General features: G+C 45.4%; 1 protein-coding gene and 1 long non-coding RNA gene across 2 annotated transcripts; one reads left to right on the top strand and one right to left on the bottom strand.

The window, feature by feature from the left end:
* Nucleotides 1-1,078: 1,078 nt before the first annotated feature.
* Nucleotides 1,079-13,307, bottom strand: RSL1D1 (ribosomal L1 domain containing 1). The gene is made up of 9 exons (XM_026003127.2): nt 13,090-13,307; nt 12,139-12,278; nt 9,872-10,010; nt 9,335-9,483; nt 9,144-9,245; nt 6,767-6,860; nt 6,557-6,682; nt 3,792-4,088; nt 1,079-2,521 (listed from the first exon to the last, which is right to left on the bottom strand). The coding sequence occupies exons 1-9, from the start codon at nt 13,186-13,188 to the stop codon at nt 2,195-2,197; spliced, it is 1,473 nt and encodes a 490-aa protein (XP_025858912.1). The 5' UTR covers nt 13,189-13,307; the 3' UTR covers nt 1,079-2,194.
* A 79-nt stretch (nt 13,308-13,386) lies between these two features.
* On the top strand, nt 13,387-21,259 carry LOC112923329 (uncharacterized). The gene is made up of 3 exons (XR_012000642.1): nt 13,387-13,525; nt 13,904-13,983; nt 16,142-21,259. It is a non-coding gene; the product is annotated as an uncharacterized lncRNA (long non-coding RNA).
* The last annotated feature ends 1,658 nt before the right edge of the window (nt 21,260-22,917 follow it).

Here is a 22,917-nt window from a genome sequence, read left to right as displayed (position 1 = left end):
TCTTGGTGCTGGGCACATTAACACAGGGAAAATAGTAGCATTTTTTTTTTTTTAGTAGCAATTTTTTAAAAAGTAGACTCCACACCAGTGTGGAGCTTGAACTCACAACCCTGAGACCAAGACCTGAGCTAAGATCAAGTCGGACATTCAACCGACTAAGCCATTCTGGTGCCCCCCAAACAGTAGCAGTTTAAGGATAAAGAAACATAGGTAGCGTAGAGCCTTCAAATATTTAATAAAATGGAAAGATTTCTTTGCTATTTAAATCCTTACACAGCTGACAGGGCATCTGGGTGAGGTGTAGCGGGTTAAAACACGTGACTCGTTTTCTGCTCAGGTCATGACCTCAGGGTTGAGATCCAGCCCCATGTTGGGTGAAGGGTCTGCTTAAGATTCTCTTTCCCTCTCCCCTCATCCCGGGGTCACATGCAAGCAATAAATATTTAACAAAAAATCAGCCACACACTCACTCTCGTAACCCTGAGAATATGATTCACCGTTGCACAGACTTCCCATACTCTTCCTGGCCCCTGTGTAGACAGACCACTGACGGCTCGCTGCCCATCAGTCAGCTGGGATGGTGCCTAAGCCTTAGAAACCCAGCAACATGACCTGTGCCTTTTCATTGCAATTCAGAATTTTCACCAATTCCCCCACCGTGGCTTTCCCTCATCAAAAAAATGAGCATCTTGCTTAAGTTTAAATCTGCCATTTATGAGAGAATTTTCAAATGAAACAAAGGGACAAGGTAAACGGGTGCTCATGTTCAATCAGGACAAAGTCACAGGCCAAAGAATCACTTGGTGTTGCAAAGTCCTTATTTGGTTAAAGGTTGGGATTAAAAACCATACAGCTGTCTCTCTCCCACTCCCAAATTCTGTCCCGAAGAGACAGACTAGCATGATTATGTACGTGAGTTTGTCTCTGCCAAACAGTCCTTTAATCTCCATCTCTGAACACGTGAAGCAAGTCTGGCCGCGTTCCCAGGTCATCTTGTTTCTGTGCAAGAACAATTGGATTATGCTAATGCTCTACATTAAGTGTATACCCGAAAGCTACAAGAACAGCCCAATGACAATTTTTTAAAAAATATTTATTATTTATTCATGAGACACACACATAGAGAGGCAAGCTCCCCGCAGGGAGCCTGAGGCGGGACTCAATCCCGGATCCTGGGATCACGTCCTAAGCTGAAGGAAGATGCTCAACCGCTGAGCCACCCAGGCATCCCATTTTTATATTTTAGAAGCTTTTGTGATGTAAGGAGTTGATGTCACAATCTAATTTGTGAGTACTAAAAACCAAAAGCTCTCACTCCTCTGACTTGCTGGAGGACCACCAGAAGCTGGACTTGTTTCTGGAGCACATTATCTTGGAAAGCAGGCTTCATTGGGCCTCTGCTGTAGGACAGTGCCTCCAACACTTACTGCCAGGGACATGGACCTCAATTCAAATCCAGGGAGAGGCTGAGTACCTCAAGAGTCCTTTCCTGCTCCAGAATATACTTGATGGTCATCCAAAGTGTTCCCAGTGTACATGGGAGTAAATCCACGCAGGCCGAGGGGTCTGGATTCAACCTGGTGCCTCTACCCATGGCTCCCTGTTGACTAACCTCACTGAACGCACGCTAACTCAGTGACCCACAGACTTGGCCGACGACCACCAAAACCAATTATTTTGATCTCAAGGGTCCTTTCCAAAACCCAGCAAGGGTTTCTCGTAAGTTCCACAGTGAGCCCACTCTAGGCCTGAGGAAAAGCACTGGGAGGGTTTGCACAAACCAGGGTAACGGAGCCTCAGTGAACAGAAGGTGGAAAGCAGACGGGGTAAGGACCACATGTTAGGGATTCAAGTCAAAGCAACAGTGTCAGGAAGGCCCGCATCGCTCGGCAGTAAACGGCAGGCTCTAGTAAGTAAATGGACAGCCACAGAGAAGCACAGACAAGCACTGTATTTTCCCTGCCATATTAGCAAATACACAGAAGGGCAACTTAAAAAATGGATTTATTTCACAACTACTGGTTCTCTTGTGCACGAACATACGTCAGAATTACCTGCGAAGGTTCTAAAAAATATTTAAGTCTTGACCTCACGCCCAGAGAAGGCTGCAAGGAGTGGGGGCTTGGGACTCCGGCATTTTCAAAAAGCTCTTTGGGGAGTTCGGAGGTTTCCTTCTGCTTGAGTCTCTTGATTTTTAGGTTGACTGGGGTACTTTGCGCTTTTTGGGCCACTGTTTAGGGGTGTGGGGAGCTTTTTTTGCAGATTTATTAGCAGTAGTAAAGAACCTGGCTCCTGGCTTTTTGGTCTTCTGTCTTGGGTCTTTTTTCCCCAGTGAAGAGTTTCTTTCTTTCTCTGCCTCTTCTTTGATTTTTGGCTTCTTCTCCGGGCCGTTACCTGGAGTCTTGGCCTCTGCAGCCTTCGGGGTCTCCAAACCTGGACAGGCCTTTCTCTTTTTTCCACGGGGTCTGTTGGGACCAGGACTCTTTTTTTGAGACTTCTTTCCTGCAGCGTGGTTTTGCACCTAAGAAAAAGCAGAGTAAGTCCAAGGGAAAACAAATCCTGATATTGTAACTCCAAGAGCTAGTATCTTTATCATGTCACCCCTAAAAGGTATACCTCAATACAATGAGATGGAGGTGGCTTTCACTTCTGCCTCACAGGCATTTTGAAGGGCACCTGTTTTCCATTAAAAACTGTAGCAAGGACCCTGGTGATCTCCATCAGGTCCAGTCAAAACAGAACCACCTTTGCCCTTGGTAGGGACCCCTGAAGTGCCCAGTGGGGGCATCACAGAGAGCCTGTGCCCCAAACCTGACTCTTCCCCACCTTCAGTAATAATCGCCTTGCCTGTGGGTTAGGACAGGAGGATACCAGCCTGTGTGTGTCAAAACCACCTGGGTGGCCTGTTGGGAAACCCTGCTTCCCAAAGGCAGACTGGGAGTCTCTTAGGCAAGTGTGTTGCACAACAGGAGGCCTGCACTTGCCGGGACCTCAGGTGACTGCTGCTGGACAGGACTCCAGCGATGGGCACGTTCAATATGGGAGGAAGTTAGAGAGACGACAACAACAACCAGCAAAGCAAAACTTCGCTTTTTTAGTAAATGTAAAACAACAGGATTATTATGGGAAATTTGGAAAACATAAGAAATGTAAAAGAAACAAAATTCTCTAAAAACTATAGCACACAGTATTAACTACCTATTATTCACTACCTTCCCCCCACAAGTGTGCATACATTTAAAAGCCAAATGTTGAGGCGCCTGGGTGGCTCACTGCAGTTGAGCATCTGCCTTTGGCTCATGTCATGGTCCTGGGGTCTATGTCAAACAGACCTTAAATCTGTAATTTGGGATGGAGCCCCACATTGGGCTCCCTGCTCAGTGGGGAATCTGCTCCTGCCCCCCACTCATGCTTTCTCTCTCCCTCTCTCTCTCTGTCTCTCAAATAAACCAATCTTTAAAATAAACAAACAAAAGCCAAACATTATGCCCTTTCCCCAATAACTTCATTAGCATCTCCAAGGACACTATGAAGACTTCCTTACTGAACATTATTTTGAATTACATATAAAAACTATTGCCAAGGGTACATGATATGTCCTCATCTGTGCCTCTACAGTGAACGATAATAAAACTTCTGTATGTCATTCCCCGGATCCTGTTTCCTAATTATGGGGCAGGGCAGGACGCATCATTAGAAATGGAACCACTGCCCAAATTTCTCCCCTAACCTGCGTTTTAAAGCCATGGGCAGTGTTTCCTAGAATTATAATGAACATCAATAAAAAATACCTCTATGTTTTCTTTTGCTGGAGTCCCTATTGGTACGAGGAGTGGGATCTCGTCTTCGGACTCGTCTTGCACTTTCTGCTGGGTTTTTCCTTTACCGGCCTCTTTCTTCTCACGAGCTTGCATCTTCTCCTTCTGCGGGGCAGGGTCCTTCGCAGCAGCATCACTAATTTTGGGGTCCGCATCCTCTTCCTTTGGGGCCGATGCAGCCTTTTTAGCCTGTTTCTCAAGCCTTTTGTTTTTTCTCTTCTCTTTTTGTTTTTCACGATACTCTTTTTGTTTCTGTTTTTTCTTTGCTTCCTACAAAACAAACAAACAAACAAACAAACCCACACAAGACCCCAGCATAATTTTAGTAAGGGATACGCTTGTTGGCAAATAAATGGCACAGATTTAGCACTTCCAGTTCTTATGAACTGTAAGCTCCTGGAAAGTGCCTCAATCTGTACCAACTCTGAGCAAACAAACCCTGTTATCAGCATTTGCACATCAAGTCCACTTTGGTTTTGGCTCATAGCGCAAGATGCGTGCTCTGTGAATTACACGTTGGGACTCAGAACCCGGGTATCTGAAGTATGCAATCAGAGCTTCTGTAAAAGCTGATCTTGTTTATGGGGAACTAAAGAATTATCCTAAATGTAGAGTATTCTGATGTGATTTATCCCAATATAATTGTTTCAAAAAAACTCACAACTGATTTTTTTTTCCCCTACTTCAGGGTTGTGGCTGAGAAGTTAAAACAGCAACTTTACACAGCTAGAGGTCCATTATCCTTAACTACACAGTCACGTTAGGTAACATCCATAATCGTGTCCAATTCCATTTTAACCAGCAATTCCAACACTTTCACAAAGTCCTCAAATGAATCTGCTGACAACTGGCAAAAAACTCAGATTCCTTGCTTCTGAGAACAGCAATCTGGTTTTTTTTGGGTCATCTTCCCAATGAAAATAAATTAAAAATTAGGGTTAAAATATATCAAAAAAAATTTTTTTTTCTTGAAGTCATCAGGGAACCAACTACCTGCAAGACATTTTTAAAACAAAAACCCAATGGGTAAGTGAGCCCAGAAGCAAATTTTGCCAAGAGTATTTGCTGATCTCTAATTTTTAACAGGGGGTCCAAGCGGATGGAGAGAAATCAAAACCCAGTGTCCACACCAGGCAGGGATTCTAAGAGGAACTCCCCATGATAAGCTGGGAGGCTAGTGAGTTACTCTCAGGGTAAAGATGTACAGGAGGTGGAGCTGTGCAGACTCTCAGCATGGTTTGTTCTGAATCGTTCAGGGAATCTCAAGGCTTAAATGTGCTTTCAGGGAGCCCTGGGCACCAAGGTACCCAAGAGATGGAAATGGAAATCCTCTAGATTAAGATCTTCATCCTCCACCTCCAATTATTTCTACAAAAATTTCCCAAATGCAAACACAAAGACAACTGAGCCCACAAGGAACCAGCAGATGCACAGACCAGCTGTGACACCAACACTGGTACTTCTCGACGGATCAGATAATAAATAAATAATGTTTAACATATTCCAGGAATGAAGGTGAACTGGAAGGCTATTTACAGGTAGGTAAAAAGAAAGTAAAAGAAGTAAAGCCAATTTGAAGAAGAACAAAACGGGCAGCCTGGGTGGCTCAGTGGTTTAGCGCTGCCTTCAGCCCAGGGTATGATCCTGGAGACCTGGGATCAAGTCCTGCATCCGGCTCCCTGCATGGAGCCTGCTTCTCCCTCTGCCTGTGTCTCTGCCTCTTTCTCTGTCTCTCATGAATAAATAAATAAAATCTTAAAAAAAAAAAAAAGTGACCTTTAGAAGAAATAACTAACCAACCCAAATTAAAAACCCACTGAACACGATTAACAACATGGCTAAAGAACAGACGTCTGGGTGGCTCAGCAGACGAGCCGCCTGCCTTCTGCTCAGGGCACGATCCAGAGGTCCAGGCTTCTTGTGGGGAGCCTGCTTCTCTTTCTGCCTATGTCTCTGCCTCTCTCTCTGTCTCTTGTGAATAAATAAATAAATAAAATTAAACACACACACACACACACACACACACACACACACACACGGCTAAAGAAAAGTGCTAGCAAACTAAGAGAGGTGACTGGTCTAACACATAGAAAAAAAATCTGAATTTTCTCTTGTTCTGGCTTTTTTGGGGGGCAGAGGAGCAACAGTACAAATAGTGCTAGAGACCTGCAAACCCAAACTGAAAGGTTACCTGCTAGCCTAACACAACCTTAAATTCTGTCCATAAAAGTTTTTTTTTTTTTTTTATGATTTTATTTATCATAGACATAGAGAGAGAGAGAGAGAGAGAGAGAGAGAGGAACAGAGGCAGAGGCAGAGGGAGAAGCAGGCTCCATGCCGGGAGCCCAACGTGGGACTCGATCCTGGGCCTCCGAGGATCACGCCCTGGGCCAAAGGCAGGCACTAAACTGCTGAGCCACCCAGGGATCCCCCATAAAAAAGTTCTTAATAAACTAGATTTAGGTTTTCTTTTAGCTCCTCTTGCCACTACACAGGCTCCTGCTGAGCCTACTCAGCCCTTATCACTGACTTATCAATAAACACAAGATCCGTCTACCTCAATATACTTTATTCACACCACTACTAAAGGGTCTCACATGAAAAGTGGGAACAATGCACACAAGAGCCCAACCACTGGAAAACCACTGAAGGTCAGGCAGGAATGGAATCTGCTCCTCTTCATGGGCCATGTTTATATCTGTGATTAAGTCTACCTGGTATTTAAAAATTCTACTCACCTTTTTCCTCTGACTAGGAGTGCATATTCCCTTGGCTTCATCCTGACAGCTGACAAATGAGGAAAAGATGGGCAGGGAAGCTGACCTCTCTGTCTTCACATACAAGAGTTTCACGCTCTCCCACTTCTGCAATAGACAAAAACCGTATCATCAGTCCATGTCCTGCTTCTTTTAAATGAACAATCAATGGGCGTATCTGTAAGACCGCACCTCTGGCAACTTTTGTGAAAGCCTCTTCGCAACAGCGATGATGTTATCAACGATGTGTTCAACCTCCATTCCAGTGTGGCCAACACGGATGGTACTGAAATTTAATACACTATTAGACAAGTGATTTTAAAAAATGATTTGTTTTTCAAAGTAAAGCACATTCATGTGAGAAACGTGAAAACATGACCCTTAAAAAAAATTTAAGGCAGAAACGTTAAAATCTTCAGGGTTTCACTATTTTTGTTTTTGCAGTTGTTTTACAGAATTGGTATTTTTTAATACTGAAATTCAACTAATTTACATAGTGTAGTATTAGTTTCAGAGGTAGAATTCAGTGATCCATCAGTTGTATATAACACCCAGTGCTCCATTACATTAGTGCCCTCCTTAATGCCCGTCACAAAGTTACCCCATCCCCCACCTACCTCCCCTCCAGTGACCGTTTGTTTACTATGATTAACAGTCTCTTATGGGGGATGCCTGGGTGGCTCAGCGGTTGAGCATCTGCCTTTGGCTCAGGTTGTGATCCTGGGGTCCTGGGATTGAGTCCCACATCCCTCTACCTGTGTCTCTGCCTCTCTCTCTGTGTGTCTCTCATGAATAAATAAAAACAATCTTTAAAAAAATAAAATAAATAAAATCTTAAATAAAAAAGTCTCTTACGGTTTATCTCTCTCAGATTTCATCTTGTTTTATTTTTCCTCCCTTCTCCTATGACCTTCCACATTAAATGCGAGCATATAATTGTCTTTCTCTGATTGACTTATTTTGCTTAGTTTCAATGTATTTTAAAGGGAGATTATTATCTTTCATATTCTAGAAATGCCTTGCTCCTGAAATCATGTCATACTGTTAAGTGGTGATGGAAGAGCTGTGCTTAACGAAGTGAGGCCTATGGGTTTGTAGGCAGGGCTGGAGGAAGTTCTACCTTCATTCTAGAAAACACAAGTCAGAGTCAGCCCTTGAACTTTTCTGAGGAGGGGCTGTTCTGGAAGGAACGACCCCCTAGAAGGGATGCTTGCATCATTATGGTCCCCTACCATGGCCCAGCTGTCATCCCCTAAGATAAACAGTTCTCATCCCTCCTGTAATAGCGTCCTCTGGCCAAGGGCAAGACCATCACTTCACCTGAAACAGGGTGCAGGTAGACGCCAAGTGGGAAGATCCTCTATCGCTCAGCCACTGTGTACCCTGTTCCTGCCAGTCCCCACCTTCCCAGGTGGAAGGCAGGCTCATGGTCTGCTGGGCGTCACAGCATGAGGAGGAGGCAGGGCTGGTGCTCTCACCTCCCTCCAGCCACAGACCAGACTCTGCCCACTGTGTGCTCACTGCCACCTGCAAGCATACCCTTGACTTCCCAGATGGAAAGATGACAAGGAGGGAGGGAGAGAGGGGAGAGGGGAAAGGGAATGAGGAGAGAGAGAAAGAGAATGAATGAGGGGCTGCAGGAGGAGGGGGTATGAAAGGAGAGCAAAGAATGGTCTGGGTGTTTGTGCTGTTTGTTCACTGTCCACAACACTCCCTAAGGAAAAGAGGAGACCACTGCTGCCTCCCCCCACCAGCTGCTCATCCATCCCAAGACCTCAGGCCTATGACCTGCTAGTTAATCACTTCCCATGAGCCACTACTTTGGTGTCTGCCTATAACCAGAGCCAGGGCCCAGGTCTGAAACCAATTCTTCTTAGCTGCTTCATTATAGCCAGTTAAGAGACCACCACCTGCAGACAAGACAACCCCAGAAAACCCCATCTGGCCCACCATACTCTGATCTGCCCACCCTGGTGAGCAGAGTCAAGGCATCTTGGCAGTCCTGTTTTACGGTGTGTGCCACCACTGGATACTCAAAGGCCCCTACAGCTCTGCCCTACTGGCAGCTGCCCATCCCCAGACCACAGATTTCCCAGTCAGATATTTTTATTTTTTTTTCTTTTTTAAAGATGTTATTTATTTACTCATGAGAGACACAGAGAGAGAGGCAGAGACATAGGCAGAGGGAGAAGCAGTCTCCCTGTGGGAAAATCATTTGAAATCATGATTTCAAAATGATTCTGAATATGATTAGAAGGCCCCTCCTCCTGCTAAACTGCCAAGCACTCAAACTTAACTGGCCCCTCAGCCCTAATAAAAAAGGTTTAGCCACATTCTCTGTCTGCTAGGGTAACCACCACTACCCTGAAGTCCCGGGATCGAGGGAGCCTCTTTCTCCCTCTGCCTGTGTCTCTCATGAATAAATAAATAAAATCTTAAATAAATAAATAAATAAATAAATAAATAAATAAATAAATAAATAAATAAAAATAAATACAAAAAAGTTTATGCAATTATCATCAAATGAATCTAAGATTGAACGAGGCACACATGGATACTTTTTGCCTACCTGCAAGAACCACTTTTAGAGATGTTTAAGACAGTGCCACCTATACATTCATTAATCTCCCTGGATAAATTCTTGGCCAGAAGGTTCACAGGTACAGGAACTCTGTAACAACACACAGGTATTTGGAACAGAATGTATACACATCTATGACATTCACTCTGCTCAGATTCAGTTACCACCAAGAAACTTACTTCTTTCTGTGGTAGAAATGTCTCCCGAGGTGTGACGGTAAGAGCCGCCTGATTCTCGCATCAGTAAGGAAGAAATCAAAACTGCCCAAGAGGCGGAGCTTGGCTTCATAGGCTTTATACTCCTTTTTTAGAGTTCGGAGGGGGATAATCTAGAAAACACAAGAAAGAGTAAAAACATGAAATGTTAAGAACTTGAACAGAAAGGAGAAACACTCAGGCTAATAATTTGTGCCCAGATCTTAGAATGTCCTAGAGCCACAGTTTAGTAAACACGTGGAGATTGCCAACACATGCCAAGCACTGTACTAACCGCTGGGGACATAGAGACAAATGAGCTGGGATGCCAGATAAAGAAAGGACACCAACAACTACAAACCACAACAGGGAAGCACCAAGTCAGAGGCAAACCTGGGATTTTCTGGAAGTGCAGACTATGATCTAACAGAGCAAGCTTCTGTAAAGCCTTCAAGACTTAAAAGTTACTGAAAGACTGAATAACATCTTTTAATTGTCCTGAAAACATTAACCACGCCTGACCTGAGAAATGGTTTTAATTCCATGCTTGTTCAAAAGCTTCTTGTAAAACCGTTCTGTGTTTTCAGGAGTTAAATTGGGTTCATCCTTGGTAAGTAAACAAATATCTGTTAAATCTGATCGAATACCATGAGGCAAGGCCCTGCAAAATACAGAGATGGAACAGAAGAAGAAAGTATTAGAAGAGACAAAATGTATATTTCCAGTCCATGGAATACACAATAAATTCAGTTATTTCAACAAATTTCATTTTATTTAAGCAAATACTCTACCAGGAATATTTAAAAATACATCTAATTTTCAATGGTACAGAAAAGAGATTTAAGATTCAAGTAAATCATCAATAAAATATCAATTAGGGTGGCTCAGTCAGTTAAGCATCTGACTCTTGATTTTGGTCCAGGTTGTGATCTCATGGTTCTGAGATCAGCCCCACATTGGGCTCCATCCTGGGTGTGGAGTCTGCTTAAGATTCTCTCTCGCTCTCTCCCTCTGCTCCTCCCCTCCAGATAAACAAAATAAAACAAAATATCAATTAATATGTGGGATACAACCAGAGTTATAATCAAAAACTATGCAAAGTAGCGCACGTGAGGTTATTATTTTATAAGTTGTTATACGTCGACGTGTACTATAGTGTGCTAGAACTATCTGTAACAACAGTATAGTTCTGGTTCAGAACTTCACCTTGCAGAAAACTCTACGCAAAATAATACAGAAAACATGGAGCAAACCAACAGGGACCAACAAACATATGTTATTACAGTTGAGTCTTTAAAATTTTTTTTTAAAGATTTTATATTTACTTGAGAGAAAAAAAGTGCACAAAAGCAGAGGGAGCGGCAGGCAGAGGTAGAGGGAGAAGCAGGCTCTCTGCTGAGCAGGGAGCCCTATGTGGGGTTGATTCCAGGAGCCTGGGATCATGATAAGCCGAAGGCAGATGCTTACCTGAGTCACTCGAGAGCCCCCAGTTGAGTCTTTTAAAACGAGAAAAAGGTGTAACCCACTTCCTAGGCCTACATGTCCTGAGGAAACATTTTCTTAGTCTAAGAGGCGAAGGCGCATGACTTGCTGAACAAGACGGGGCGTGATATGGAGCCAGGAGGTGGTAGCAATCATCATGAATAGAGTAGCTGGGAAGATATCTTAGAGAAAGTGACAGGTCTTTCCAGAAAGGAGAAACTGCCTGAGCAGAGGTGTGGAATAAAGAATGCATGAGGGATACAAAACCGACTAAGGTAACTTGCTGGGGCAGGTTTGTGGTCAGCAGTTAATAGAGAATCCGAGGATCCCAATTTCTAACCATCCTTACCAGCCCCGCGTCCCCACTCATGGGGGAAAAAAAAAAGAAAAAGAAACCATCTCTCTGATATACTTTCTTCAGCACAACTGGCTTTTTTGGAGACTTCAAGAAATGAAAGACTTAAAAAAAAAAGAAAGAAAGAAAGAAATGAAAGACTTCAGAGGCAGGGGTGCCAGATAAAATACAGCACTAGTTAAACTTTAATCTTTCTGTGAGTTTTCTTTTAGTATTTATGTCCCAAATATTACAGGTGACCTTTTATACTAAAAAAATAACTTGTATTTTGGGGCACCTGGGTGGCACAGTCGGTTAAGCATTGACTCTTGGTTTCGGCCCAGATCATGATCTCCCAGTTGTGGGACTGAGCCCCCACATCCAAGCTCTGCTGCTCAGGGCAGAGGCTGCTTAAATTTCTCTCTCCCTCTCATGCTCATGTGCATATGCTCTCTCTCTCTCTCTCAAATTAATAAACCTTAAAACAAAATAATACAAGTTTTATTTGCTGGCAATTCTGCAGAGAAGGCATCTCTGACCTAAGAGTCCTACCCATAGCAGTAAGAACGTGTGATCACCATGGGTTTGTTTTCCAGAAAGCGCTCACTGCCAAGTTTTTAATCATCTGCATGAAGGAGTCTGGGACCTGAGGAGTTTAGCTTGGAACCAGCATGATATGGAAAGATAACAGAATCTATACAAATACAAAAGCTGTCTCATTTCTTCTAAAAACCAGGTTCTGCATCCAGTAGAACTGTCTACCCAGCTCCAGAAAACTGGTGAAATGTTTAGGAAAGTTAAGCATGCCTGAATTTGTTTTGTTTTGTTTTTTTAAGGCACAATTACATATTTCAACTCACATTTTTATCTTGAGTTTCCAAAGTTTCCACCAGAAACAAAAGGGCGATTGTTAACCGCTTACACAGAATGACCAAGCAGATAACAAGGTCAAAGGCAGAAAATCAGAACTTACAGTCTGACCCTCAGTTCTTTACTTGGAATCTTCCATAATATCACCATTAAAAAGAAATTCTCATTCTCATTCAAAAGCAAGCCATTCGCGTTCTTCCTGGACCTGGAGTGTGCCAACAGCGCTTCCACCGCTTTTCGAATCTGCAAAGTGGAGAGACACACAAATAAATTAAATCTCAATCTAATTTAATTTAGCATTTGCCCCGTCCTCCCGCCCTTTTTCCTCTTGAAGATCTAGGCGAATAGGCCACCCCACAACCATCTCCATCAGGATCCTACAACTTGGGATCAGACTCCATCAGAAACCACCCCAAGGGATCCCTGGGTGGCGCAGCGGTTTGGGGCCTGCCTTTGGCCCAGGGCGCGGTCCTGGAGACCCGGGATCGAATCCCACGTCGGGCTCCCGGTGCATGGAGCCTGCGTCTCCCTCCTCCTGTGTCTCTGCCTCTCTCTCTCTCTCCCTCTCTCTATATCATTTAAAAAAAAATAGAAAAAAAAAATAGAAACCACCCCAAGATTGCGCTCAGCACCCGCCCACAGAAAAGGGCCTCTCCCACGTGAAGGCATCGGGCCAGGGCCCTCGAGGATGAAGGCAGAGATGCCGGGAAAAGCCGAACACACCACGACCGGCATTTAGTGAGCACTTACTATGTGCCAGGCCCCCGGCTACAGCGCGTCACGGGCCTCGCCTCCTCTGATCCGGGGGAGGAGCCGAAGCCAGCGGAGACCCCTTTCAAACCCGGGGTCACTGAGGCTTGCAAAATTAAGCGACCTGCCCAGGTCGACGGGTAGGAAAGCGGGGTGCAGGCTGAGCTCAGCGCCACCCAGCGACCCTCCCCGCAACTCCGGGGGCGCCCGCGGGGGCACGGAGCCTGCACCCGGTACCCCGCGCCTCCTAAGCCCACGGCCACCCCCGCTTCCGAGCCCCACTCCCCGCCGCCCCCTTGCTCACCTGCCCTTTGTCCAGCTGCTCCAAGCAGGCCGGGGTCTCTGGAGCGGAGGCCGAGGCTGCGGTTGAGGACGACGGTGACGGCGGAGCTGAACCCTCCATGTCGCTCTCACCTCGTGCAAGCGTGCGCGCCGGGACCCGGGGCTGGCTCCCCGTGCGCACGCGCGAGGACCCGGGGCTGGCTCCCCGTGCGCACGCGCGAGCCCTGGCCCGCCGCCGGAAGGTGCGGGGCGGGGCCGGGCTGTTCCGTCACATCCGGAAGTTCAGGGTCGGAAGCACAGGAAGTCCCACCCGCGGGGTTTCGCCGAATCCGGTGCGGCGCCCGGTGTCCGAGAGTCTCCCGTGAGGCGCGGGAGCAGCCTGGCCACTCCGGGCTCGCCCTCTGCCCCGGGGGACGCGGGGGAGCGCCCGGAGGCGGGGAAGCGTGCGGCCGGAGAAGGTACCGGGCCCGCGCCCCGCCCCGCCCCGCCCCCGCGCTGCCTCCGTGGTCCCGGAGCCTTCCGGGGTCGGCCCCCGCACGTTCAGGAAATACTCGTTCTGTCTCTTTAAGGATAACTCGGCTTATTTATTTTTATTTTTACTTTTAATGTAAGATTTTATTTATTTATTCATGAGAGACGCAGAAGAGAGAGAGGCAGAGACAGAGGCAGAGGGGGAAGCAGGCTCCATGCAGGGAGCCCGATGCCGGACTCGATCCCGGGACTCCAGGGTGACGCGCTGGGCTGCAGGCGGCGCTAACCGCTGAGCCACCCGGGCTGCCCTCGGTGCCTGGGTTTAAACGTAATCTTTTTTTATTTTTTTATTTTTTTAAACACAGCTAGTACTCTGCTATGCCCGTCGCTCTGTTCGTTGGCTCTTCCTCCCCAATGCACGTATCTTGGAGGTTGACTCAAGTCGGTAGGTACCTCGTCCTCTTCCTGCCTCATCGTTAAAACCTGCCCAGCGGCCTTAACCATCAGGCAGGAAACAGGAGTTTGTTTAGGAGCTTTTTGTTGGACATGCTCGTCCTGGCCTTTTTTTGCAGCCAGTTGTGGACCTCTTTGAGAGATGAAAGGACGAGAGCAGGAGGCCTTCCGTGTCTGTTGTTTTCCCCGAAAAAAACGCGCCTTCCCTCTATCCAGAGCTGGAGGACATTGCTCGACTCCGGCAGCGACTTTGTAATCAAAGTGTGGAAGAAATGTTCTTTTTTTTTTTTTTTAAGATTTTGTTTATTCATAGAGACACAGAGAGAGAGAGAGAGAGAGAGAGAGAAAGGCAGAGACACAGGCAAGGGGAGAAGCAGGCTCCATGCAGGGAGCCGGAGGTGGGACTCGATCCAGGGTCTTTTTTTTTTTTTATATAATAAATTTATCTTTTACTGGTGTTCAGTTTGCCAACATAGAGAGTAACACCCAGTGCTCATCCCGTCAGGTGCCCCCCTCAGTGCCCACCACCCACTCACCCCCCCCCTCCGCCCTCCTCCCCTTCCACCACCCCTAGTTCGTTTCCCAGAGTTAGGAGTCTTTATGTTCTGTCTCCCTCTCTGATATTTCCCACTCATTTTTTCTTGTTTCCCCGTTATTCCCTTTCACTATTTTTTATATTCCCCAAATGAATGAGACCATATAATGTTCGTCCTTCTCTGATTGACTTATTTCACTCAGCATAATACCCTCCAGTTCCATCCACGTCAAAGCAAATGGTGGGTACCTGTCATTTCTAATGGCTGGGTAATATTCCATTGTATACATAGACCACATCTTCTTTATCCATTCATCTTTCGATGGACACCAAGGCTCCTTCCACAGTTTGGCTATTGTGGACATTGCTGCTATAAACATCGGGGTGCAGGTGTCCCGGCGTGTCATTGCATCTGAATCTTTGGGGTAAATCCCCAACAGTGCAATTGCTGGGTCGTAGGGCAGGTCTATCTTTAACTCTTTGAGGAACCTCCACACAGTTTTCCAGAGTGGCTGCACCAGTTCACATTCCCACCAACAGTGTAAGAGGGTTCCCTTTTCTCCGCATCCTCTCCAACATTTGTTGTTTCCTGCCTTATTAATTTTCCCCATTCTCACTGGTGTGAGGTGGGATCTCATTGTGGTTTTGATTTGTATTTCCCTGATGGCCCTGGGCTGCAGGCGGTGCTAAACCCGTGAGCCACCCGGGCTGCCCGGGAAGAAATGTTCTTGAATCTTCAGCACCTGCTCTCTTTCTCTCGTCTATTCTAGAATATTGTGCAAGAGAGAATTCATTTTGGGCAGCCCGGGTGGCTCTGGTTTAGTGCTGCCTTCAGCCCAGGGCGTGATCCTGGAGACCTGGAATGGAGTCCTGCGTCAGGCTTCCTGCATGGAGCCTGCTTCTCTCTCTGCCTGTGTCTCTGCCTCTTTGTGTGTGTCTCTATGAATAAATAAATAAAATCTTAAAAAAAAAGAATTCATTTTAGCACAGTGTAGGCCTCGCGTATCAATGTTTTCTGGTGTTCTGAGAAGAGCATCAGGGCTGTCACGTGTGTCACTTGAATTCAAGTCTGAGAACGAGGCTTTTATGAGACTGATGCGTTGCCTGCTGCACTAAGAAGGCACCAGCTGAAAACAAGGCTTTTAAACCAGAAGGAAAGGCATGACTTGAGGTTGACAAGCATGGTGGTGTTTGCATGTTTGCAAGTAGTAAGTGGCTGGAGCAGGTACATGCAGAAGGGAGGATGGGAGGTGAGGCTAGAATGGTAGGTTAGGGAATAATTAATTCATGACCAGGCTGAGGGGTGGTATGTACCTCAGAGAAATCTATAGGTATGTCTGTGGCTTTTTAACTGGCAGGGGAGAAGAGGAGGTAGCCGAATTCATCACTAGGCTCTGGGAAAGTTCATAATCTGGCTGTGGTATTGTGGTGATATGAAAAATAGGACACATACCCACAGATTCTCTGATAATCAAGTGATGGTGCTTCATTCCCTTCCCCTTGAGTGTCACTTGCTTCTATCAGATATAACACAGCAGACTATAGTTTGCACTTTGAGTATTTTTCACCCACTGTGTCTACCCCCCGCCGCCCCCTCTTATTTCCTTCTGTTCAGATTACTTGCTCTGGTGTAGACATCTACCACATCCTGAGGCTACTCAGCCTGCTGCAACCATGGGAGTGAGCATGGAAGTGGATCCTCAAGGAGTCGGACCTTGAGATGACCACAAACTCTTGACAGGCTCTCAGCCAGGACCATCTAGCTGTGCTGTCTCCTGACCCACAGAAACTGTGAGATAATAAGTGTTTGTTTTTTTTTTTAATGCTTTTTTTTTTTTTAAGATTTCATTTATTTATTCATGAGAGACACAGCGACAGAGAGAGAAGAGAGGCAGAGACACAGGCAGAGGGAGAAGCAGGCTCTATGCAGGGAGCCCGATGTGGGACTCGATCCCAGGTCCCCAGGATCAGGCCCTGGATTGAAGGCCACGCTAAACCGCTGCGCCACCTGGGCTGCCCAGTGTTTGTTATTTTAAACCATTAAATTTGGGGTAATTTGTTATCCATCATAGATAAGTAATGGGAATTTGTAAACCTTCTGTCTTCAGACCCATCAACTATGTTGACACAGAAGTCCTAGGAGGAGCTCACATCTAGTAGGCCCCTCAGCAACTCGTTATCTTTCCCATAGGCCTGTTCGTCCTGTATTTTCTGTCTCGATTCATGGCACCACCAGCCACCTAATTCCTCCCACCAGAATATGGGAATCATCCTTAACTCTTCCTCATTTTCCATACACGGTCAATACCAAAGGCTTGTTTATCCTTTGTTCTTATTTTATTTTATTTTATTTTATTTATTTCAGAGAGAGAGAACACACAAGCATGAGCAAGGGGAGGGGCAAGAGGAGGAGCAGACTCCCCGCTGAGCAGGGAGCTCAACAAGGGGCTCAGTCCCAGGACGCTGAGATCATGACCTGAGGCCAAGGCAGATGCTTAACCGGAGACTGAGCCACCCAGGGGTCCCTTGTTTATTCCTTTTAAAAGTCTCTTGCATTTATCTGATTCTTTCTGCCCCTTCTATCCTGTAGTGCAGGCCTGCATCTTATTTTCCCAGACTATCCTAACTCGTCTTCCTGCCTCCAGTTGTACATCTTGTAGTCTGTTCTCCATCCCCTTCAATGATCTATATAATCTGCAGATCTCATCCTATCAAAGCCAATCATGCTTAACCTCCTTCATTTTGTTATCCTTGTCATGAGGATAAGGTATAGGTTCTTCCAAGTCCCTTATATCTGAGTTTTCATCTGTTATCTGGGGTCCTATCTGGTTTAGTATTTGTCCTGAAAAAAAGTGTCCTAGTTTGAAAAATAAATTAAATGGTCATCCACATTAGGCAGGCTACCTTCCATGTCCCCGACTTCGAACACTTCCCCTCACTCTTTGTTTTAGATCCTGCTTTCAGCTCTGCACCTTCTACTCTTTTTTTTTTTTAAGATTTTATATATATATATATATATATTTTTTTTTTTTATTTGAGAGCTAGAGCACAGTGAGACAGAAGGAGAAGCATACTCCCCACTGAGCAGGGAACCCATGTGGGGCTCAGTCCCAGAGCCCTGGGATCATGATCTGAGCCAAAGGCAGACACTTAACAGCTGAGCCACCCAGGCACCTTCCACTGTCTTCACACCTTCCCACATGCCCTAACTTCTTCCAGAATGCTGCCACCTCCACAGTTGTTCTCCTGTAATTGGCTATTTTCTGTTTGAGGAGACGCTCTAAGAGGGCAGGAGAGGGCCAGTTAATGGTAGGAAAATGAGAAATGCTATGCTCACCACTGTATCCTAGCTCCTATCCCATATATGACATACTTGATGTTTCTTTAAAGAACGAATAATGCATTGGAATCGCCTGGGACAGGGCTTGGGTTGATGAGTACGGAAAACTACTGTGGTTTTCTAGGTACTGAGGTCTAATAGAGGTGATAGCAGTAGGAAGATGTGTAAGTCTTGATCAGAAGGGCTCCTGGGTAGCTCAGTCGTTTGAGCGTCCAATTGTTGATTTCAGCTCAGGTCATCATCTCAGGGCGTGAGTTCAAGCCCCACATTGGGCTGCATGCTGCTGGGCATGGAGCATACTTAAAGAAAAAAAGAAAGAAAAAGATTTGACCAAAAATTAAATATACAAGGAGGTTAATACAGATTACTCCCTAATTCTGAACACCTGGGCACATGGGTGGTGGTGTTAATACAATTTGGGAAGACAGGAGGAGCAGATTTGGAAAGAAAAATAGATTATTTTTCAGTATTTTGAAGTTGAAATTCCTGGAGGCACATCCAGGATCTGGAACATGGAAGAGAAGTTTCTTGAAGGAAAGAAGGAAGTTGGGACGCCACAGAGGGGACGGTTACAGCTGTGGATGGATGAGAGTACACAGAATAGGACAGGAAAAGAAGGGCTGTGCAGAGCCCCACAGTCCAGGAACAGGAGAGAAAGCCACTGTAAGAGCCTGAGAAATAGTCAAGGATGTATAAGGAAACCAAGAGGGTGTTCTGTTCCCTCTGGGGCAGTCGGGAGGCGAGGATGTGGTGACAGCATGTCAGTACTGAAGGTGACAAGACATCCTGACAAAAGGCCATGCTGGTGGGCAGGTGGGTCATGGTGAGCTTACAGAGGCCCCTTCACTGAAAGATGATGAGGGATGTCAGAGGTAGAGGAGAGATGGAACCTGGGCATATTGCCACCTTTTACTAGGAGGGCAACTGAAATAGATGACAAGATTTTTGTGTCCCAGGGAATATGTTAGAGTCCCAGTTCTTTCACCACCAAGGATAATAACGTGTAATGGCACTGCCTCAGCTCTCCAGTAGCATTTTGGTTTCCCCACAGATTGAACATCCGTGGCCTCATGTGGCTTTGGGTCCCCAGGGCCCACTCACATGAGTGCACAGGGCGCTGTGCAGTGGGGGAGGCCGGATGTGATAGACCCATGGACATGGGTGGCTTATAAACTGCGAGGACAACAGTAGTGATGGTTCTTCTCTAGAGTCAGTACCTTGCTGTGCCGTGTGGTAAGACCTGCTCATTCCACCAGAACCGGAGGTACACACAGCGCTGGCCTGCCACACGGGGCACAGACGCTTGCTCCAGGCTTGGCTCTTCCTGGTCCACTGTCTTCCTTCCCTTGTCTGGGAGCTGTCCTTGTACTGCACATGTGTTCCTAAGACAGTGGCATGCTTCCTCTCTTTTCCCATCCCTCCCTCTTGTCCTTTTTGTAGGTGCGTGCTGGTTCTCCGGAATCGTTCAGAGGATTAAATGAGATGGCTTCTATCTACATAGCACCCAGCACATACATAACAGCACGAGACTAGCCTGTAGTTGAAAATATGATAATTTTTTAAAAATTTTTATTTATTTATGATAGTCACAGAGAGAGAGAGAGAGGCAGAGACATAGGCAGAGGGAGAAGCAGGCTCCATGCACCGGGAGCCCGACGTGGGATTTGATCCCGGGTCTCCAGGATCGCGCCCTGGTCCAAAGGCAGGCGCCAAACCGCTGCGCCACCCAGGGATCCCGAAAATATGATAATTAAATGGACTGGAGAGGAAACGTGCATCTCAGCCGCTGAAAGATGGAAGGAGGTGGTGCACCTGTGTTCAGGCAAGGAGAATTGTTTTAGGGAACCTCTGGAGGGCGCCAGGAAGAGAAAGCAGGAGAGCGGGAAGTCACCAGGGGTAGTTAAGGGGATCCCGGCAGCTGTATGGCCAGGTGGGCCCCAGAGGGACACCATGTCTCGCAGTCTTGGGCGTGCATCAGCCCCTCCTTGGACATGACTTAGGAAGAAAACGAGGTGACGGGCACTGAGGCGGACACTTGGGATGAGCACTGGGTGTTTTTCTGTATGTTGGTAAATTGAACACCAATAAAAATTAATTAAAAAAAAAAAAAAGGAAGAAAACAAATCCAGTCCACCTCAGCTTAGGGGAATTACACTCCTTGAGGAATGTCCTATTAAGGCCAATCTAAAAAGTGATTTCTAGACTTAAACAAAATAGATTACGGATACCAGCTATTATCTCTTACTGTGGAAGACAGGCAGCTGACAAGTGCTTGGAGGGCTGTGCTCTCTTAAGCAACACCGGTATATAACAGCTGGATGTCGAGACAACTCCGTGCCTCTTTTACTTAAATTAGTAAGGTTTTCAGTAGCCACTATAAAATATCGTGCTAGGTCATCATTGATGAAGGGTCAGTAAAAGAACTTTTTTTTTTTTTTATGATAGTCACAGAGAGAGAGAGAGAGGCAGAGACACAGACAGAGGGAGAAGCAGGCTCCATGCACCGGGAGCCTGACGTGGGATTTGATCCCGGGTCTCCAGGATCGCGCCCTGGGCCAAAGGCAGGCGCCAAACCGCTGCGCCACCCAGGGATCCCAGTAAAAGAACTTTTAAAAGTTCTACATGAACATAATAAGTCAACTGAACAAGAAAAAAAATAGGAGTTGGTCCTGAGGTTTGAAAGAGTTGATCAGTAGAGGTGCACATCCAGTTAATTCACCCTGGCAACACAGAAGCCGGCTGGGGACAGTGCCACTTGGGAACAGGCATGACACGTCAGAGGGCGCACAGTGGAGAAGGCATTCATGATTGCCTGGGAGATCAGAGGGGAGCTTGTGTAGTTTCATCACCTTTTAGGAGGAGTGAATGGTCTGTTTAGTAATAAAAGCATTTAAACAGAAAAGATGAAACTTTTCTGTCTGGTTTATTTGCATTTGTAATGATAACTCAAAGAAGGCTGTATTTGCAGCCAACATGACGGAATCCTAACTGGGAAACAAAATTAAATCTCCCTTTAAGGAGGGATAAAAAAATCCTGGGATATTCATAAAATAGAATGGTGTACTCGGCAAGAGAATAAACTGATAGACCCAGCAGGATTAATCTCGAAAACATGTTGTTAGAAAGAAGACAGCTGGATGCATATAGTGATTCCATTTATGTGGAGCTTGAACCCAGGCAAAATGAATGTGTGGCAAAACGGTGATCACCTTGGCAGGAGGAAGGAATGGGTTGGAAAGAGAATGGAAGTTTTTGGGGTGGTGGGAATACTCTGTGTTGACATGGTGGGTGTCTACATAATTGTACACATTCGACAGATTTATCGGAAGCTCAAGTTGTGTGCATTTCACTGTATATAAACTTTGCCTTAATAAAAAAACCTTTCGTACACAAGTTCTGTCTGCTGGAACTTCTTTACAAATAGTAATTATTTTTAAGAATCTAATTCTTTCAAAATCTCTTGATCCTAAAAATGTAGTGTATTTGCCAGGGAAATAACATAACTGGTGATGGAGATTGTTTTTGTTCTAAGTAACTTGTGAAGTCTATAAGCAGTCACAAAGTGCTTGAGTACTGTGTCCTCATCCCATTAAAAGGGGTGAAATCACCATAGTAAATCTCAGTCCAAATATAATCACACGATAAAGAATGCAGAACAAGTTAAATAGGTAATTTTCCTGTGATTTCCTCTCTAGCTGTTTTACCAGTAGACTTAGATGACCAATAGACTCTTAAACCACAGAGTAGAACTTTTTTTTGGTAAAAAAGCCTTAAAATTAAAATTCCTATAAATCCTTAAATTTTTAAACTATTTTTACTGCTTGCTTTTATATTTGGGCACGATCATTTCCCTGAAACAGAATGTTAAAGAACTCAAAGTGGGATAGGTTAAGAAAATGTGCAGCTAACATTAAATGTGACCCAGTACACATGGAGAGGGAAGAGGTTTTGCTCATTTAAAAATTATTTTATGTATTTGAGACAGAACATGAGGGGGGAGAGGGAGAGTGAAAAAGCAGAAGCCCCACTGAACAGGGAGCCTGACTCGGGGACCTGAGCTGAAGCCAGACACATAACCGACTGAGCCACCCAGGTGCCCCTGTCTAATTTTTAACAGAAGGATCATATAAAAAAATCTTAATTGATGGGGCGCCTGGCTGGCTCAGTCGGTAGAGCATGCAACTCAATCTCAGGATCATGAGTTCAATCCCACGCTGGGCATGGAGCCCATTTAAAAAATGGTCTTCTAAGAAAAAATAGTAATTGAATAACAAAAAGCACACTTGTCAGCTACAAGATTTTTGTCTCCTTGTTTTAACTAATATATTTCTAGCAGAAAACAGGAAAATATTTCATGCAAGGAATTTGGGCACACAGCCTTCAGAATTTAAAGCAGATACATAATCACAATAACAAAAATTCCACTTTTAAGACTGAATTTGGAAGGTGAATATAAGGAAACAAAAATGTTTGCCACTGCAGTACATTACTGAAAATTCTTCATATATCTAAATGGCCTTAAATGGCCAGAGACTTAAAATAGATAACCTCATCACTAAAGAGGCTAAATATATATTTTCTGGGACCTGTTTTTTCCCATGGTCAATAAGACTAGTGTTTTTTTTTTCCTGAAAGTCTTTTTAAATGAAAATACTGTAACTTGGTCATCATTTATTCTACTAGATAGGATCTGTAGTTCTTCACTACAGAGCTACCGTGTCCGAGGTACCGATGCTGGTTTTCTGCTTTATGATGCATTGATTGGAAGAATGCGAGTCTCTGAAACTGCTTCCAAGGGCCGTGATGCGTGAGATCCCCTGGTCAGTCTACCCACTGTAGTACAGTGCCTACATGTGGCTCATGTCCCGGCACGCTTAGAGCACAGGGTTGATGGGCAGGGCTGGAGACCTAGTCACTGAAGAGTAGAAGAGTGTGGTTAAATTAACTACTGTGGTTAATCAGAACCACTTGTGAACTCTTGTAAAACAGACTCCCTCTGGGCAGCCCTGGTGGCTCAGCGGTTTAGGGCAGCCTTAAGCTCGGGGCATGAT

This window comes from Vulpes vulpes, chromosome 3, assembly GCF_048418805.1.
Source record: "Vulpes vulpes isolate BD-2025 chromosome 3, VulVul3, whole genome shotgun sequence".
Classification (NCBI taxonomy): domain Eukaryota; kingdom Metazoa; phylum Chordata; class Mammalia; order Carnivora; family Canidae; genus Vulpes; species Vulpes vulpes.
This window is presented reverse-complemented; position numbering and strand designations above follow the sequence as displayed.

Excerpts from the sequence above, each read along its gene's own strand:
- RSL1D1 (XM_026003127.2), bottom strand. The coding sequence starts at position 13,188 with ATGGAGGGTTCAGCTCCGCCGTCACCGTCGTCCTCAACCGCAGCCTCG. Across the intron at positions 9,484-9,871 it reads GAATTAAAACCATTTCTCAG|ATTATCCCCCTCCGAACTCT; the intron begins GTCAGGCGTGGT and ends TGTGTTTTCTAG. Across the intron at positions 4,089-6,556 it reads CTCCTAGTCAGAGGAAAAAG|GAAGCAAAGAAAAAACAGAA; the intron begins GTGAGTAGAATT and ends TTTGTTTTGTAG.